Source organism: Drosophila santomea, chromosome 2L, assembly GCF_016746245.2.
Source record: "Drosophila santomea strain STO CAGO 1482 chromosome 2L, Prin_Dsan_1.1, whole genome shotgun sequence".
NCBI classification, from domain to species: Eukaryota; Metazoa; Arthropoda; class Insecta; order Diptera; family Drosophilidae; genus Drosophila; species Drosophila santomea.
Window position 1 is genome coordinate 12,199,880 of NC_053016.2, and position 20,138 is coordinate 12,220,017.

General features: G+C 42.2%; 2 protein-coding genes, 1 long non-coding RNA gene and 1 pseudogene across 7 annotated transcripts in view; 3 read left to right on the forward strand and 1 right to left on the reverse strand.

Moving 5' to 3' along the window:
• Positions 1-1,009: 1,009 nt before the first annotated feature.
• Positions 1,010-1,391, forward strand: LOC120458148 (annotated as a pseudogene).
• Positions 1,392-4,330: 2,939 nt separating this feature from the next.
• LOC120453000 lies at positions 4,331-5,130 on the forward strand. The gene has a single exon (XM_039637507.2). The coding sequence runs from the start codon at positions 4,400-4,402 to the stop codon at positions 5,012-5,014; it is 615 nt and encodes a 204-aa protein (XP_039493441.1). The 5' UTR covers positions 4,331-4,399; the 3' UTR covers positions 5,015-5,130.
• Positions 5,131-8,628: 3,498 nt separating this feature from the next.
• On the forward strand, positions 8,629-9,802 carry LOC120447054. Its single transcript, XR_005615908.1, has 3 exons — positions 8,629-8,757; positions 8,822-8,982; positions 9,665-9,802. It is a non-coding gene; the product is annotated as an uncharacterized LOC120447054 (long non-coding RNA).
• Positions 9,745-20,138, reverse strand: part of LOC120447028 (potassium voltage-gated channel protein Shaw) — a 41,220-nt gene continuing 30,826 nt past the window's right edge. Inside the window, exons 4-12 of one of the 5 annotated variants that reach the window (XM_039628362.2) lie at positions 19,627-19,759; positions 19,380-19,559; positions 18,811-19,314; positions 18,424-18,720; positions 17,996-18,205; positions 17,673-17,925; positions 15,661-15,975; positions 12,469-12,573; positions 9,745-10,382 (exon numbers count right to left, since the gene is read on the reverse strand). In XM_039628362.2, the coding sequence (XP_039484296.1) occupies positions 9,745-10,382; positions 12,469-12,573; positions 15,661-15,975; positions 17,673-17,925; positions 17,996-18,205; positions 18,424-18,720; positions 18,811-19,314; positions 19,380-19,559; positions 19,627-19,759 (2,635 nt within the window). Of the gene's footprint in view, positions 10,383-12,468; positions 12,574-15,660; positions 15,976-17,168; positions 17,228-17,672; positions 17,926-17,995; positions 18,206-18,423; positions 18,721-18,810; positions 19,315-19,379; positions 19,560-19,626; positions 19,760-20,138 lie in introns of those variants that run through there. The other 4 variants (XM_039628371.2, XM_039628388.1, XM_039628380.2 and 1 more) reach the window with 4 other exon arrangements.

The window sequence follows — 20,138 nt, forward strand, 5'->3', positions numbered from 1 at the left end:
AGGGGCGCTGTTTATTCTGGCCGTGTTGTTGTTTTCCTAATAGCTGCGAGCATTGACTTTTGTTTGTGTTTGCGGCTTGTCACCAAACAGGACTAGCGCCTCGGCTTTGGCAGGACTCTGGCAGGACAGGGTTGAGGTAGCGAATCAGCTTACAAAGAGTTGTCAGATTTGCATCACAAAGTAAGAATCCTGCGGCTGCTTTTTGTCAGCTAGTCTTGCCACGCTTTAAGTGATACAACTCTAAGACTTAGCGTGTCGCATCTAAAACTATATTGCAAATTAGGTATACATGAAACCTCGCCGTCGTACTCCCTCTGCATTCAAGCCTCATTGACTTTCTGCATTTCAATTAATGCAAATTTCTGCAGCCAGCGATCTAAGAGATTGTCCTTCCCTTGCGCGAAATGCTGCATTGCGCCTAAATGCACGGAAAGAAAAGATGTTTAACGAAGAATTAGGGGGTATGAAAGCAAGGGGAAATTTACTTTTTAAATGAGGTATTTTCCATGTCTAAATTATCGATATTATTATGAAGCGCTTACAATTATTTAGATATCACTTTAAACATTAATAAACTATGTGCTTGTAAATTTGCATATCCTAGAACCGGAGGAAGTTAATTTCTTTTCAATTTTAAATACCTTAAGTTGGTTTAATCTTTAAATTTTTGGTTTAACCGGAGGAAGTTAACTTCTTTTCAATTTTAAATACCTTAAGTTGGTTTAATCTTTAAATTTTTGGTTTAACCGGAGGAAGTTAATTTCTTTTCAATTTTAAATACCTTAAGTTGGTTTAATCTTTAAATTTTTGGTTTAACCGAAGGAAGTTAATTTCTTTTCAATTTTAAATACCTTAAGTTGGCTTAATCTTTAAATTTTTGGTTCAACTCGAAATGGCCCTGTTTTTCCGCGTGTTTTGGGCCCCGACAATTAGCGTGATTTTCAACGGCTGATGGAGCTGGGCGAGTGAAAGTGGGAAAAGCGGTCCGGAACGAAATGCAAATCAAGCGATGCCTGCAACAAAACGACACACAAACAAATCGCCAACTGCCGCATTGCCAGCCGCCGGCTGTCCGCATTTCGAATGCCACAGAGTTGCAACAATTCCAACGAATTCAATTTGTCCCCAGGGAGGAGCACGGTGTAGCACTGTTGGTGGCTGGAAGTGGAAGGAGGAGAAGGAGCAGGAGCAGCGCAACTGAACAGCACCACTGCCTTTGACAACTCGCTCCGCCGCGTCACGTAAAGAGCCCCCAATGCAGCTCCTTTCCCTGATCCTGGATTCCTTGTTGCCGCCTGACACGTGTGCAACATGCAGCTCATGACAGACAACTCATTTTCGCAGGGTATATGGGGTATTTTAGACGCAAATACACAAGGGTTGAGTTATAATCAAAGTGGTTATTAATTATATTTATTTCCTATGATATTTAGGTATAAGCTTTATTTAGAAAGAGTCCCTTCCATACTTTCCACCTATTTATCGCTATCAATATTCAATGTATCTTTGCCTACTGAATATGAGATTATAAGGGGTATACCAATTTATTAACTCTCAACTCTAAGTAACCGCGACGGAAAACGTGCATGTAATCTGCAAAAAAAGATACCTTTTCAGGTAGCAGCTGAAAACTTTTCACGGCTAAAACTTTTACGCGCACGATTTGACAAGCAAGCTGGTTGTTGCTGCTGGCTTCTTCAGCAGAACCTGGTTGCCACATGTTTCCGGCTTCCTCTGCTTCACCCACTTCCTCTAAAAGGGCTGCACACAATGCATTTATTTGCCAGGGCAGACCCTAAAACCAATAGTTTGGGGTTCCACCAAATTTCTGTTCACTCTATATTAAACACTTTTTAATGCCAATGCGATAGCTCAGTGGTTTCGGTGACTGAGTATATGAGTGTGCTTAACACCAAAAATTCTGAAAGCAGAGTGGGAGAGCTATTAACATATTTAATAAGAACAGTGTACAAAATACTAAGTGCATTGGTTCAGTAAAAAAATAATAATATATGAGTGGGACAGTTATTAATATGTTTTATAAGAATAGTGTACTGAATATTAATTACCTTGCTACAGTTAAAAAGAAATAGAGTAAAAACATATATAATCATATATATGATTATATGTTTTATATCGCCTACTGGTTTTTCAAAGAACATATATGTAGGTATTTTAAATAATTACCAAGTATAAAGTTTCCGAGAATATACACCGTCTATCAGCAGGACTATATAAACTTCTATATAAGCAATTTCAAAAGTTTAACTTTGAGCCAAAGCTAGTGTAACATGGAGATTAGTACCTTAGTTGCGAACATCCTATGCGAACTCAATCTCTGACCAACTATTCGTCCTTTTGGCCCCAAATTAATTTGTGTGTGTGTGTGTGTGTGCAGTGAGTGAGAAGCATTCATTAAAGTTTCATGTGCGAAATTATATAAAATTTTAAGGGCCCGACTTGCCTGCGTGTCTGCCACCAACTGCTCATGGCTTCCTGCCACAGCCCGTGGAGGGCTGAGAGGTGCGAACAGGTCGCGGAAGTGCAAATTATTTTCCCCAGACATTTTGCAGTTGCTTACCCTTAATTGCAGTCATTACTTCTTCCTGCAGAGATTTATTATTTAATTGAAAAACAAGTGCTTTCCATGGCGGGATTTTTTTCGGGTATCAGCGATGACACGAGAACATTCCACAATGAATGCACATTTATATCAATTATTCATTTTGCCCGTAAAAACAGGAACGTTGTTTCCCGGCCCTCTTGTTTCTTAAATATTTATTTGGTCTTCCACATGGAAGATTTTAAAAATAATTATCTTATCAAACGTAATTTCCTTAACCCTCAATAACAACCTCACCCAACCCGTTCAAATGTCAAGCACACAATTTTGATTGATTTTTCCAGCCAACTGCCTTCAATTACTGGCGCCTCTTTGACTTTCTCCGCTCCTATCTCCATCACTATCCATCCAAATGAACACATCCTCGTATTTTTGGCCCCCAAATACAATAACCAAAGTCACGCTGTGACACCTCACAGTCATTTCAAATCCTGGCCCACGCCAACTTGTTGCATCCGAAATCAACTGTGATTCCACTTCACTGACGAAATCAGCAATAAAAAAAATTCTCTATGCCCAAAAACTGTCAGTGACACTTACAAATTGGATTTTCGACAGCGGCAAGCTGACCTGAAGGACACACACACACACCATTATCGCGAGCTGGCATAAAATCGCTTAAAAAGATATCCCAAATAAATAATGTCGCATGTAAATAACAACAAATCAATTTTTAAATAGACGTTGAACCCGAACACGCACAACAGGACCCCCAATTCCCGACAACAATGAACCCTCTTCATCAGTGGGCTTAATGTGTGTGAATGCCTTGGAACAGTGGTACGAAATATTGATACGCTTTGTACAAATATTTGCACTTTTTGTTATTTTAACTTAAATCCAGATGAGATCAAAGGTAAGTTCCTGACCTTTGCTCAAATTATATATATTTGTATATACCACGGGTAGACTTCCTAGACTTTCAAATAACATTGGCGTACACCACTGTGGCACACAGCCCGTGGCAAAAAGGTCTTTCTCCCTGTCAAAGCCAGCCACTTTCACTTAGCCAATGCCAATGCCTTTGATAGATTCCAGTTCACAGTGGGCCACCAGGTAGCCATTCATGTACCACCCCCAGCCAAGTTGGCAACAAGAAGTCGGAGACAGAGGTTGTTAGCTGACTTTTGGGGGACACTGTGTAGACGGGTTGTTCATGCGGTTCATTGACATGACCATCTGAGTAGCTGGGGCAGATGGAGCCGATTTAATTTTGATTAATTGCGGTAAATGTTATGTTAATTTGCTGGCACTTTTTTGGATGGCTGCCTGCGCCATGGCTGTCTGTCTGTCTGTCGACCGATTTTAGATAAGCGTGTAATAGGGAGACTATTAGTGGGCGGGTCGGTAAACTAATTTTCTGTCAAGGCCTGCCACACACATTGTGTGTGCGTTGAGTCCGCCCGGCTGAGTGTGTGCCGATTTGTATGGGCTGACAAACACTAATTAATTGCAATGAGCTCCACTTTGAAGAGGGTTTCGTCTGACGCTTTGCATCCTGCTGTTGATTGGAGCATGCTAATTACCTGGGGATTGTCAATCATGTTAAAGCAAGTGTGTAAATTTGCACTTAAAGGTACTTAAACAACGGGTCTCCTCCGTGCCAATGGCTTTTATCCATGGAAATTGATTAGTTAATTCTTATTCAATAACTATATTGCTTTAAACTGTATTTTCCAATTCCAAACTACAACACGAAGTGAGATCTAGTTACGTATTATAAATATAACAAATTTGACAAGTAGTTTTAAAAACAAGAAAAATAAGGGGTCTAAAATGGAAATCCTGGCTGTGGGCCTGGCGGCCTTATGCCAACTGATGGGCTGCTACTTTTTTTTCGCTCAGCCGCAGGATCGCTGTTCGCCGGCTCCAGATTTGGCCAGCTATCTATTCCTGGGTGCCACGTTGTGTTTCCTGTGGGACACCAACATCTATCCTCGACGATTTATGCACATGACCCGCTTTTGGCGCATCCTGATAGAGATTGTGGCATGCATTCTGATGGCCGAGGTGGGCACCATCATAATTTGGTGTGGCCTGGAAAGGTTTCTGTTCAGCCTGACGAAGGAAATGCTGAGTTTGATGCAGTGCAGCTGCCGACCCTCGCCCTTTGTATATTGGCTTTCGGGACTAATTACCAGCCTGGTTAGCGGAGCAATGCTCTGGTATGTCCTTAAGGCCACCGACGGCATGTACTATATAAGGAAGTTTTCCCGCAATCTGCGAGCCACCATGGGCGTATCCTGGCGGATGTTCCGCTGCTACATGGACATGAACACGAAGGGCAAGCGTCGAGCATTAAAGATATGCCAATTGGCCGGGAAAGTGCGCAACTGCCGAAAGGCATCTCGTAAATATTGTGAATCGGATGATGATGAAAGCTGTGACTAGTCTGGAAATCATCGATGGCAGTTTGTATACTTTTCGCTATGTAGCAGACAATGAAAATGTTGTATTCTTTCCTATAACGATCTTATTTTCTGGCAAAAATGTTAATAAAATTTTAAAAATATTAATTGCGCTGCGCCAAGTCGTTTTTTACGTAATAAAAAATGGCATCCATTATTTTTCAAGTTATTGCACTTGTAATGCTGACATTGTGTTGACGAAAAGCTCAAGTTTCATCCCGAAAAAACAGAATAAGATGTTCCGCTCATTCATCGAAAGAAGCATTTCTCATACGCCCCGTTGGCCACACCCCCTCACTGTGTGTGTGTGTGGCCATCAGAAACACTCACACAACAAGGGAAAGAGCACACCCAAATACACACAATAAGACAGCTGGAAATGAATAAAAATGGGAGTGTCAGACGAGTTGCAGACAATCAGGGAAACATTTGGAGATTGCCGTGCATTTCTGGGCAGCAATAGACGCCATATGCTAACTTTGATTACTTCTTCTGGCTTTTATCGCTGCTTTCCAACCCCAAATGTCTATGCCATTTCCCAGAAAATTTAAGCAGAGCAGCCGAGGAGAGAGAGCAGAAGCTAAGAAATTGTATTTCATTTTGCTTGGGACTGAGAAAAGACGGAACCGGATATGCGACATTTTATCAAGTCAGGCATAAATCAGCAGCTTATGCTGGATTCCATCGGGAGATGGGTCTGCACCATTTCCTCGCTTTAACTCAACATTCACTTACTTTCTTCTTCACGTTGTTCCTGCATGCTTGAAACTGGCAAATAATTTATTTTGCATAAATTTGCCAGCACTTAACGATGGGGGATCTACGCCACACCTATGAGAAGGCCATAACACCATTTCAACCTGGCTGAAAGAATGAGCGCGCGTGGAATATGTTCCGTGGGCGGGTCACGCTGAATTATGCCATATAATTTGTCTGCAGGCAGGTGGTGCTCATTAATCTTACCACGCTTATGAACGACTCTCCTCTATCCTGTATATCCGTCTGTTTTTCTTGCCGTACTACGGCAGCACACTCCTCCTGGGACTCCGTACGCTGAATTCCGGGGCTGCAGATAAGCTCTTCGCCTTTGCAGCGGACTCACGTAGCTGGTTTTGTGATTTCCTTTGCCCGCTTCAATGCCAGGCGTGGGATTTCACGTGATACCCTTTCTCTGGCTTATGAACTGGAACTATATAATACGCTGTGCAGTACGTAAATATTTAATATATCAAGGATGCCCAAAACTTGGCTATTGAAACCAATTCAAATTATGCAAAAATCTTAGTTTATTTCTAGTGACTCTTGTTCTATGTTTTTACCCCTTTTAAACCATGCAGCAGAGCATCCAGCTAGCTTTCATAAACTGGATTTCCGCCCGCATAGTTCGGCACCTGGTTCCCGCTTAAGGCCTAATGGATTTGCGCTTTGATGTGCCAACTGCGTGTACGTGTATCAAAATCGTGCGAGCTAGTGTGTGTGTGTGTGTGTGAGTTGGCCTGGTTGTAAGTGGTTAAGTGTCTATATTAGACGCCATCACTTGCAGTTTCCCATTTCTAAGGGCGCGCTGGTATTTTTTGGCCGTGTTTTTGGCCCATTTTACTGCAGAGGTGGCAAGCATAAATTTCAACCTAAATGGCCTTATGAGGGCGGCCTCGAAGCTGATCCTCTGTTTATGGCCCAACCAAATGAAATGTGAGTGGGAGTCGGGATTCGGGATTCGCACTCGCATTTGCTCTGGGATTGCGTTTGTGGGAAAGGACCTCGTGCTGGCCCTTTTAAATTAAAAATCCTGGCCGTGGCTTATGTTTGGGCGGTGGCAAAATTGAATTTTCCTCTCGTCTCGGTTTGATTAGCATAAAATGCGGTACGTGTTTTGGTTTGGCTGAAAAACGTGTGGTGTTGGTGATGATGATGGGTTTTTGTGTAGAAATCATTGAAATATTAAGTGCTTTTTCAAAGAATTTTTATTTCTGTTAAAATTTAATTTTTTTTCTTTGCACACCACATTTTTTTTTGTTTATTTATCGTTTACTTTTCCGGATCTCATTTTTTCAACATTTTAAAATTCGCTTTGCTTGTAAACAGTTTTGGTTTTCATTTTGTTCTTGACACTTTACTTACAGTAAATATTGTAGAAATGTTTTTTCACTGCTCTCGACATTTAACTAATGAGATTTAGGTAGTTCTTCAGATTATCTATATACACACAGATTATGCATTCAAAATTCTTTTAATTTACTTTCAGCCGGGCTCTTGTTTCCTGTCTATGGTGGGTGATTTCATTCAAAAGGATTTATTTCTTTAATCATTTTCTGTATGCAATGTTTTTTCTTTCTGCATTGACCGGTCTAAACTTAGTTATTTGCTAGGCAAAAGTTTAATATTATTTTAGTATCTCACTTGTGTTTTTTAAACTAACTATATTCCTATTGAAACAATGTTATTTCAACGAGCACTGGTTCGCAGCAGTATCTTTTATATCAAAAGATTCATTTCCGTTCTCAATTAAGATTATGTAAAAGTATTTAAATGTAACCTTTAGTTAAAAATTGGTTTACGAATTAACAATACACATTTATATACTCTTTTGCGAATTTTCCCAATACCGAATTTTCGCTTTGTAATATAAGAAAATATGTGTTTTTCTAACTGGAACGGTATTTAAAGCAACATTTCTCTTATACAATGTAAAGTAATGAATCCATATGTTAATGAGAAAAAAGGTGTAATCGGCAAGCCGAATCCGGGAATACCCTTACACAACAATTAGGCAATTATTTAACTTTTTATCTGAGATTAGCTAGGTAATAAAGATTAAATTTAGAACGACGCACATTCAGACCAGCGGATTTTACTTTACTGACTAATTGCAATCACATCCCTCACCTTTTTTGCTTGGGCATGATATCTATTAAAATCTACATTTCCATCTATTTGCCACCTAGACTTACAACGATCTTTGGTTTACATGAGAATCTGAATCAAAATTGTTCGTCATTTTGTTAATCATTTTGTTAGCACATCAAAAACTATAAATATTGGACCAAAAATTACCATTGAACCTTATTTAAAGTCAAATATGTTTGCTACTGTCTTTCCTTATGTTCAGTTTCGTTTACATTTGGTTAGTTCTTGACCGTCATGCCCAAATATTTACACTTCCTTGCGTTCGGCTCTTTCATTCTTCAGCTTCCATGCATAAATCAATTAACATTTATGGAACTAAATGTCGAAGAGTGAAAACTTGACACAGGGATCCGCAAAAAACTACTTACAAGGTCAACCACACAAGTCGCCATCGTGGTGGGTGAAAGTGTGTGGCTCTAAGGATCTGATTTGCTATGGGTTGGGATGGGTCAGGACAGCAAGGACACGAATGTCGTTGCCGTTTTAGTTTTTGGCTGTCGTCGCCTTTTGTGTGCGTCCTGTCGACACAGTTTTTGTCCGCCAGTTCATTGAAATGGTGGCAGTCAATGTGTCAGATAAACAAGCCCGGTGACACTTTTGGCCATGATTCAGGGTCTGATCCGGCAAACGAAACGGAGCGTGAGAGTCAAGTGTGGGAATTTATAGTTGGCCATGCAATTTTTGCCCCAAGATTTGCACAATAAACACCTTGACGGGACAGGAAAATGGGAGTGCTTGGGAAATGGAAAGTGGGTGGTGCTCTATCTCTGACTGGCTGCACACAAGTGGTCGCATTTATGTGGACGATATGTTTGCCTTGTATGCGGGCAACTTCTCTTCTGACCTCCGTCCATTCGCAGACTCACTACTCCTTTGTTTGCAGGACCTTGCCAGGACGTGCCCGGCTGCACACACACACTCACGCAAACAATCCTCCATGCACGCTGCCAATGACAGTTGTCAACATGACAGTTATAAGGACACTGATACAAATGTTACGGATGTTTGTCTTGGCCGGACAAGGAATGTTGTTTATAGCATGGCGTGAGTAGAGGACAAAGATTGATTAAAAGTGCTGATAAATGGTTGCGAAAGTATGTGTCCCATCTTAAAATTAATGGATAATTATCTCAGTGGCGTTAAATTTAACTTGAAAAGTTTACAAATCTGGGAACCTAACATATTTTATTCCTCACAATCTTCTTCTCGAAAACTTTGAAAAAAGCATTTGAAATTCTTTCTTTATTACGACTTTTAGAGCATTAAAATCTCTGGTAATGTATAACATTTGGGAACGCGATTTTTCAAATAGTTTTTCTTGAGTGGACGTTTGAAAACACATAGCTAACTTTGCTAATCTTAATCCTTAAAGTAAATTGTTTAATTGGCCATGACCTTAACTTTTATATATTACTTAAGAAGATTAAAGAAATAACGTACTTTGGAATAACTGCAATAGCTGAAATCGATAAAAGTAATAGTAATAGAGCTACTGATAGTTTGAATGACCAATGACAATGAAATTGGGCTTGGGCTTGTGCATGATTGACCTTGGCTTTAAAGTTCCAAAGAATTTTGCAAAGAATTTGTGTTCCTTTTGAGCCAGATAAAGTTGCATTCAGCAGTCACAATAGCACACTGCATTAAACCATTCATACACATTACACATACTCTTCGAATTCTCCAACTTAAATCCTTAACCTCCTTTTGCTTACTTTTACCGCAGTTTTGGAGCTGTTTTAGGCAGTACTGTCAGAAGTTGGTAAGTGCGTTTTAGTTGCGAAAATCCCATCCAATGTCCGGCAATCAATGCCTAGGACCAATGTAGATACCGCCGAGACTATCGCCGCTGTCTCCACCCACGCCGCTGCCCTCGCCGTCCTCCTCCTCATCCTCCACATCGTTGTCCAGAAGACCCTCGTCCAGCCGAATGGCTTCCGTTCCGTTCTCCTGGCCACTCGGACCATTGTTGATGGTGGTGCCCTCGTAGGTATCGCTGTCGTCCACCAGACAACAGTCCCCGCAGTCGTCCGTCGAGGAGTTGACATCATCGCTGAGATCGTCCAGCAGCGTCACCTTGGGAGTCCGAAACTCATCCGGACATCCCATCGAGAGGCCGGCGGCGGAGGCAACCGAAATCTTGATGTTGCAGTTCGTGGAGGCGTGGCAGGCGTGGGCGTGTGGAATGGGCTGCTGAAGAGTGGCCACCTGGGACGACGCCCCGTGAGCGGCCCGGAAACTCAGATTGGGCGTCCGCTGACCCATGCTGGCGATGCCGGGTGGCATTTGGGTGTGTGACATGCTCAGCGTGGGCGGCACATTCAGCACCGCTGCCCCACCGCCCACCTTGTGCTGCGAGTGGGCGTGGCCGGAGTACATCAGCTGGTGCGTGTCCGAGGCCAAATTGTGGGCAGTCAGTTGCAGCGGATGCTGATCCTTGCGTTCTGTCGAGTGGAGAAAGCAGAAGAGATGGCAACTATAAACACTTCAGATTGCAAAGTATCTGAAGGATGCGGACACGGAAGCGGAAGTGCATTCGAGGACATGTCGGCGATTGGTTTATCGCCTCCACATTGTGCAGGCATCTGTGAGGACTTCAAGTGAATGAGCCAGCACTTCGCGTCCCCCATCACTTCCGCTTCCCAGTGTCCTGGGCTCTTGCGACTGGGAAAGATGCGGGAGTAGAAGCACTCGGTACCCTGCTCTCAAATAAAAATGTGCTTCCATGGGCGATACGAGGACGTTGCGTAAAATCTAATTAATTAAATTGAAAAATAAGCTGATTGTCGTATGGAGTATTGGTGTGACTGCTAATCCGCTGTATGCATAAATGCAGCTTTGCAGGCTAATCAACAGTATTCTATATTCAAACCCTATTTTAATATCGTTAACTTTAGGGAAAAATAAAATAACAATGAATAAAATAAGTTTAAAATCAATTCTGATGTCAAAATGTAAGAGGATTTGCTAACTTTAATTCGAAAATTTTGCAAGCATCAAATATTTGCTTCCCTTCTTTTTATACCCGTTACTCGTAGAGTAAAAGGGTATACTAGATTCGTTGAAAAGTATGTAACAGGCAGAAGGAAGGGTTTCCGACCATATAAAGTATATATATTCTTGATCAGGACCAATAGCCGAGTCGATATGACCATGTCCGTCTGTCCGTCTGTCCGTCTGTCCGTCTGTCCGTCTGTCCGTCTGTCCGTCTGTCTGTCCGTCCGTATGAACGCTGTGATCTCAGGAACTACAAAAGCTAGAAAGTTAGGATTAAGCATACAGACTCCAGAGACATAGACGCAGCGCAAGTTTGTCGATTCATGTTGCCACGCCCACTCTAACGCCCACAAACCGCCCAAAACTGCCACGCCCACACTTTTGAAAAATGTTTTGATATCTTTTCATTTTTGAATTGGTCTTGTAAATTTCTATCGATTTGCCAAAAAACTTTTTGCCACGCCCACTCTAACGCCCACAAACCGCCAAAAGCTGCTACGCCCACACTTTTGAAAAATGTTTTGATATCTTTTCATTTTTGTATTGGTCTTGTAAATTTCTATCGATTTGCCAAAACACTTTTTGCCACGCCCCCTCTAACGCCCACAAACCGCCCAAAACTGCCACGCCCACACTTTTGAAAAATGTTATGATATTTTTTCATTTTGTATTGGTCTTGTAAATTTCTATCGATTTGCCAAAAAACTTTTTCCACGCCCCTCTAACGCCACAAACCGCCAAAACTGCCACGCCCACACTTTGAAAAATGTTTTGATATTTTTCATTTTTGTATTATTCTTGTAAATTTCTATCGATTGGCCAAAAACTTTTTGCCACGCCCACTCTAACGCCCACAAATCGCCAAAAGCTGCTACGCCCACACTTTTGAAAAATGTTTTGATATTTTTTCATTTTTGTATTGGTCTTGTAAATTTCTGTCGATTTGCCAAAAAACTTTTTAAATTTAAATGCTGAGTAACGGGTATCTAATAGTCGGGAAACTCGACTATAGCGTTCTTTCTTGTTTTTCTTTGTCTTAAGCTCTTCAAACTAACACAGAATCCGTTTTAAGCAAAATTGCGAGACCGAAAAGTTAGACAGTTAATCAAATTTAAAAAAGCCCCAGTAAGTGCTTGTTACTAAAATTAATTAAACAGATTACTGAATATTCCCCGATCCCAAGCTCTGCGTATTTCTGCGTGCGATGGCTTTGGAAGGATGTGAAAACTTTCCGGTGACACCCTGCCCTCGACCTGACAAGCACCATTGTCCTGGCCATACAATGGCTCTCAAACTATGTGTGTGGTTACAAGTGGGTTCAACTGCGTTGGTATCACCTTTTCCGCCTCCATCGCATCCACCGCCTCCACCGCCTCCACCGCCTCCGCTGCCCCCGCCCAGCAATTATCTGTCCGCAAAACTTTCAACTAACGTGGTCGGATGGGGAAAAACCCGGCTGGAGGCGGAGAACTGATGGCAGGACGAGATGGCGAGGAGGCGAGCAGGCAACGAGGAATCCCATCATCAACTCACCCAGGGGGCCCAGAAGTTTTGGCTGGAGCGGCAGCATGAAGTCGTGGCCAGTCGTCGCCGCCCGCGGCTGGAGGCTCTGCACCGCCGGCACGCTCAAGTAGTCCGCTGCAAAGTCAGAGGAGGCGGCCGGAAAAGCCGGGAAAATGCGTTAGTGCCGTCGGAGCAAACAATGTAACGGTGGCCGGGCCAGGGCCAGGGCCAAAGTTTTCCCCAAAAACAACCGAAAAAAGAAAACAAACACGAAAGCAAGGAAAATGGCGAAGAAGGAAATGGAAAACCCAAGATTTTGGTAGCTTGGTTTACAAAACCTTAAAAACCACACGCAGCTAAAAATTGCTGATAAAAAAGTTGGCGGCAAGGCACAAGAAAAAAAGTGAAAAGTTGTGAAATCATTTTTAATATATCTATAGATAAATACGCTGGCATAAAATATACAACTTCAGCATTTCCATCAACAGGCACTTGACAACTTTTAGCTATCCATAATTGCAAGAAAGGAAAATTCAATTTACAAATGAACTTTATGCAAACAGAGTTTCGAAGGAAAATAAATTTAAATACATTTTCTTGAAGACAATATTTAAGCTACAGGCATTCAAATAAATACACTTATCGGGCAATGAATACGTGGGTACAAACAACGAATCAAAGAATTTGTAAAAGAAAAATGAGACATTCCGTACATATAATTTAAAGGAACACCATTAAGTGAACCAATAGAAAATCCTTCAAAGGAGCGTCACTTCAGAGAAACTTTTAACTATAATTGACAGTCGTTGAGAAGAAGCTGTTGCCGTGAAAATTGGTTTACTCTTGCACTTTGTATTTGAGCTGGTGCAACAAATTTAAATATTAAAATTAATTTGCCCGTACTCCCAGAGCACTTGGCGGTGCGAAGAGCAAAAAGAAATTTCAGCAAGTGAGGCTCGTTGAGAAATGGGTTGGGATTTTTCCACAGACACCGACACAGATGCCTTCAGGTGAGTGGGCATTGGCGCCCACTGCCTTAATTGAAATTCCTGGCCAATTCCTGGCCGTTGGCATTCACTCTTGGCCACTCACCCACTGTGGCCATAAATTGTTCAAGCGTTCAAGCCGCTCCTTCTGTACACGGGTGTGTTTCTGGTAAATGACCACTACAGGAGCACAGAAGTAGCACCAGTCAGTGCAGGCCACTTGGCCTGCTAATGATTTAGTTCCTATTTTTGTGTGCCCTGCAATTTGCATCCGAAAGTGGGTAGCAAATGCATTGCCCCCTTGAGTTTCCGCAGCTCGCCAGATTGCAAAGCAGCTTAGGAAAGTGAAAAGCTGGGTGGTAAACAGGACCCGTGTCAAATGTCACCGCTCCTGCGTTTCCGGCAAACTGAGAAATTTCATTTGCCCCGGAACTCGGAACGTGCCAAAGTATGCAACTCTTTTTCTCATTGCCTTTTTTTAGCGAAAAAATGGGGCCAGCTGCTTCGCCAAGCGGCTTATAAAATGTCTCGCTACGTGTGAACTGCCCTACAACAGCCAAACAGCAGCCGCAAAACAACAAAGAAAACAATTAATAAATACCTTTTACAAAGCATCTTAAAAACATTTTTGGACTGACGCTAAAAGTGCGAATTCTTTCGGCCGTAGGTAGTTCTTGGAGGTGTTGTTATATAAAAAGATGTTTTTATATATATGTTACCTTTAATCTAAAATTTAAATCCTCATACTGCTGATAATGCCCTACTACGAATAAAATTTAATAGTATTTATTTGATTAAATGTAATTATTCGATGTAATTGAAGTAGTAAAGTTCTAAATGTACAGCAATCAAATCGCCATAATATTAAAGTTTGAGTTCTAACCCTTTCCATGTATAACTACAACTTAAAACTTTCATCTCCTTTTCGAATTAGCATTTATGGTTCCTTTTTCTTTTAACACTTTCTCCAAAGGACCCCAGCCCTTTTGTCCTGAGTATCCAACATCCGAGTGAGTTCAACTAAGCAACTTTCAACTTTTGGACTAAAAGTCTTTATTCTTTCCCTTGCCCACAACCTCACAACTGGCTCAAGGAATTAATCGCCTTGAGAGCCCCAACTGCCTTCCGTTTTCCCATTTGAGTAGGTCCTTATTTTTCCTGGGCAAAGGAAAAAAGAAAAGTCGAGATTTGAGCTTGCACACTTGAGCTTTTGTGGCTTTAATTAAAATGCACATCATGCTGGAATTTTCTTGAACCGGTTCTTTTCATTACACATTTTTCGACAGGTTTTCCTTTCTCATATTTTTACACTTTTTATTGAATTTCGTACGTTTATGAGTCGGGCTATTTTCCAGCACTTTGGCGTACTGGCGAGCAAATGGAAAAAGTTTTTCAATTTGTTTGACGATAAATGAACTTTATTTCTATATATGTTCGAGTGCCTTTCAGTGTGGGCGATAGCATATAGAGCGTTTGCGCCGGTTTGGCCTTTTGAAATATGACATAAAAAGGATTTTCGCCTAGCATAATAAAATTGTAATTAAAGTTAAATGCCGAATATAAAAAGAATTTGCAAAAAGCTTTTAATATGCAAATAAACATAAAAAGTTCTTCCTTTGCTCGTTTTGTGTTTGTTGCAACCTCTTTTATTGACTAACTCTCGCAGTGACAAAGTTATAGCATTCGGGTGAAATTTATAGCATGCGATAAATTTTAACAAGCAGAAGGGCAATGACATCAAGCAGATGATTCCCCACCCAAAGGACTAATTGTTCCGGAGCCATAAGAGTATTCTACATGGACAATAAAAGAAAAGTACACCCAGAGTTTTATGGTAAAGATATTCCTTAATTTAACTGCTAAAATAATAAAAAAGTCTGCATAGTTTATACTGCCTATATAAACCATTAATACCTAAAAAATAAAATGAACATCCAATTAGCTTCAAAAATATACATTCCATCTTCATTACGAAATATTCATTGTGTTTTTACATTTTAATTTTTGATAACAGTAGAGACAAAATGATAGAGATACATATGCATATTTTTCTCAGTGCTTTCTCAGGCAAATAAAGAAATTGTCTGCAAATGGTTAACAAACATTTGTGCACGTGCAGCATGCCAAGACAAGGACAGGGGGTCAAGAAGAAGAAAGGTGGGTGGAGAAAGTAGAAAGTAGGGGGATGTACAGATAGACGGATAGACAGAAGGACACAAGACGGAACAACACTTACAACTGATGAACGAGGGACCGGCGGGGGAGGCTGCGGCGGCTGTGGCAACGGCTGCTGAGGCAGCTGAGCCTGTAAGCGATGCCGATGACGTCATCGCCGTCGATGACGCGGGGCCAAGGCCGTGGGCGTGGCCATGGGCGTGGCCGTGACTGTGGGCGGGCGGGGGCGTGGGCTGGAGCATAGGCACTTGGTAGGTCAACGCCGACAGCGGCGTCGGATCCGCCTCATTCATCGCCATCGCCATCGTGGTCGTGGTCGTCGTCCTTTGCGCAGGATGCAGGCCAATGACATTGACGCCGTTCACGTTCACGGTGCCTGGATTTCCGACCGGCGGACGGATGCATTTGCATTCGGATACACATATACAACACACGCATTCGATTACACGTTGTTACACCAACACACACAAAATGTAACAGTTACAAATACATTTCACAAACATTAAGGAACGAAAAAGGGGATTAATTCGATTTAGAACCATATGCAGCAACATCAATTTCGAATAAAGGGCTTTGAGGCAGCCAAAAATATAATTTTAATCACAAAAGAATTTCGTAAAGCCCCCAAAAGCAAAGGGTTTTTATTAATGAAATAAACATTTCGAATGGGTAAATACGTAAATTTTATTAAACAAGATTAGGGTAATTATACAAAATTTGAATTGAAACAAAGGTGCAAGCGAAAATACATTTATAATTCGTTTAAATCTGCGACACGTTATAAAATAAGAAGCAACGTAGATAAGTAAAAATGATTAAAAAATAATAAAATACTCAAATCATTAATTTCTGTCCTGATATCTTTCAGCAGAAAGCTAAGCTCATGTATACTTTGTATAGTATGTATTTGTTTAACTATTATTTGCTTTCCCCGTAGGCTTGCCCTCACAAAGACCATAAATAATCAGGATAATCTCAAGTCAAAATAATGAACTTAGTAGCACGTCAAAGTTAACCAAGAACGGGCCAATATCCACTAGCTGGAATTGTGGGCATTAAGGAACACCGAAGCGATTATAAATCCTCATGCGACGACATTAAATTTATAACCCTTGGTGAGTCCGAAATTTGCTGTGCAATTGCAGCTGCTGGGAGCTGAGGATAATGGGAAATCATGTCCCCGCTCGAGTGCATATATCCACTTAAGTCCTTCGGCCCCCGGGGTCTGCAGCCTCAGCAGCCTCGGCAGCATCCAAACCACTCGCATGTGGTGAAAGTCCTGCCTTCAATGCTTTTGAATAATCAGTAAAATGGAAATTTACCACATGAAAGTCCCCAGTGGCGTGGGAGGTGGCAGTTTTGGGGGGGGTCGGCAGCGCCCCGGGGAATGCTAAATGCTAAATAACAGCTGACTCGCCCAGTGAAGGGTGCATAAATAATAAAATAATTAAACAAGAAATTGAATGAAATTAATTCTGGCCCCAACAGCAAGGGAAATGCAAACCAAAAGCGAGTATCCGTGTGTTTGTGTGTGTGTGAGTATCTGTGTTATATACATACATATGTATGTATGCGGCATGTGTGTGTGTGTGCGTTTTAGTCTGTAGCACTGAGGCTGCTCTAAATATCTGCAGGCCGAAAAAGCAACAAAACAGAAAATAATATTCAATACGATTTTAAAGTGACAGAAAGAGGCAGAAGAGAAGAGTGATGGAAGGTCGAAAACTCCGACCGTATTGATACCCTATACTCGCCCAAAGTTCTCTTTATTGGAGTTATATATTAAGTAAACCGAATGTACTTGAATATTGACAGTCATACAGAAAAATAAGGCATTTCAATTAAACTAAGACCAACCTTTTCAAATTATAATATATATTATAATATATATTATAGTATATATTTTAACTCTTAACCAATAAGATTTTTCAAAAATATTTCATTCGTTTTGAACTCATAAAAATAGGTTTGTTGTAGCTTACACTTCCACAGCTTAATATTTACACCTGCCCAAAATCCAGATTTGAGTTTTGGCGAGTAGCGGGTATTGAAATAGCGGTTTACAGTACTCACCGATTTTGGCTCCGCCGAAGGCGTCCTTGAACATTGGCACCCCCGCAGCAGGATGACCAACCGCATGGCCACCGAGTCCCGCCCCTCCCGCTCCCACTGGACCCACGCCACCGGCCACCAGTCCTGGTCCAGTGGGTGGCGTCTGCTTGATGGCGTTCGTCCTTCCGCGATGCGGAGCAGTTGGCTCCCTCTTGCGACGCGGCTGCTCCACGGGCAGGACACGTCGCCGCTTCTTGGGCAGCTTAGAGCGAGCCTGGCAAAAGGAGGAGCAAAGCTTGGTTAGTAAAAACAGGCAGCCCGCTGGCTAGAAGCTAGAAGCAAACCTGTGTGTGTGAGTAGAACATGGAGAAGTTGCTAACGATGACGGGCACGGGCAGGGCGATGGTCAGCACACCGGCCAGCGCACAGAGGGCGCCCACGAACATGCCCGGATAGGTCTTGGGCGCCACATCGCCATATCCCACGGTTGTCATGGTCACGATGGCCCACCACAGTCCCAACGGGATGCTCTTGAACTGGTTGTCCGGATTGTCCTAAAGCAAAACATATAATACTTCGTATTGTAGTCATCACTTTGTAGTGCCAAAAATCAATTATTAACAAAGAAAACCTTTACAATCTAAAGACATGTAAACCTTCTCCTTGTTATTTATTAGCTTGTGTTTTAATAGAATGTATATATTATTAATTGATTGATTAATTTAACTACTTACTACTCCCAAGTAACAATCGAAAATGAATTAAGCCTCACCTGTAACTTCTCCGCATAGTAGGCCAAGCTGGCGAAGAACACAATGCCCAGGACGAGGAAGAATACCAGCAGAGTAAGCTCCTTGGCCGAAGCCTTGAACGTGTGGATGAGGATTCTCAGGCCGGGTGAATGACGAGTCAGCTTGAACAGCCGCATAATCCTTACGATGGAGAAGGCCTCCAGAAGACCCGTATATTCACCCATGCGCTGCATTACGTCCGTGTAAAAGCTCAGAGTGGCCGTAAAATCAATGATATTCACCGGCGACTTGATGAACTGCCACAAATTAGGTGAGACCTGATGCAGATATAAACCCTCTTTATCTCTTATCTCTTACTACATTTTGCAAGTAAGAAAAACTACAGTATTGTTTTGGCGATTACTCACAATCAGCCTGATGATGACCTCGATGAAGAACCACACGTTGCAGACCAGTTCCACGTAGAAGAAGGCCTCGTGCGGCTGACCATAGGTCTCAATCCAGCCGTGTTTTCTCCTCCCATTGTGCCCCAATATCTTCTCTTCGATGAACTCGTTCAGGATACTGCCATTGATATTCCGTTTCAGTCGCTGCCGCTGACCGCCCTTGATGGTGGCGATGGGCGTGGCTTGGCCGGGAGCGGTAAAGTTGCCGCTGCTGTAGCTCGTGTAGTTCGTGACACGAAAGGTGGGTCCGATGCTGCCGCTGGGCGGCGTGATGCTGTGCTGATGGTACTGATGGGTCTGCGGTGGCTCTGCCATAGGATCGTGTCCGTGCGGAGGACCACCCGCTCCTGGCCCGTGGGCATCGTGGACTCCGGAGGGCAGATCGACACGAAAGCCGGGATGGGTCTTCAGGCAGAAGGATATCACAGAAACAAATATAAAGAAAACCGACATGCCAGCAACGATCTGTAATGACGAAATATCATCAATTATTAGAGAGGTAGTATATATGTATAATTAGGGAGACCCACCTTGGCACCCGTGGAGCTGGAGGGCTCATCAAACATGGCCCAGATCTTGGGTTTTATACGCTGCCAGCAGTTAAGCTCGCCGTTGCTCAGTGCCTCCTCAAAGCCAAATAGTCGTGCTATCTGCTCCTCCGTGGGCTTCTCATTTTCAATATCTAGCTTATCTAATATGGCTAAGGTGTTCTAGGAAAGATTTTCCAATTGAGTATTTTTCAATTTAATCACTGGATTGAGTGCTGTCATTACTTACTTGCGTATCGCGATGTATGCTATATGTTGACCAACAGCATGGTTCTACCTGATTTGAGTCGAGTCCCCAGAACTCCAGTTCCTCCTCGAAAAGCGGGCCACACACGTCAGTTGGATAGTGCAGTTTTCCAGTTCTAGTTCAACGATAGAAAATGAAATAATTTAATTAAAATATTCTTCCTCTATATGTCTTTTGGTAACGTATTTCAGCCCAAGAAGTTGGATCATAAATTGAATAAACTGAGCAGCAAGTGGTGTGCAAAGTCCAAAAGTCTTCGTTCTCAAATTATTCAACCTGAAGTTGCCTCGTTTGCGTAGAATCTCATTAAGACACAGCAATTATGGCATAACTGACCTTTGACTAAATGCTTTCTCCATCAAGCATTCCCATTTACGACTCTCTCGACCGGTCAAAACAAATTCATGGACTTTGCCAAGCATGCAGAGGGATTAGACATCAGACCGAATAATATTATGGCCAAAACGGCACGTCTGCAAATGTGGCTGCAAATT

Bases quoted from the DNA above. Each gene is read 5' to 3' on its own strand.
- LOC120453000 (XM_039637507.2), top strand. From the start codon at position 4,400: ATGGAAATCCTGGCTGTGGGCCTGGCGGCCTTATGCCAACTGATGGGC.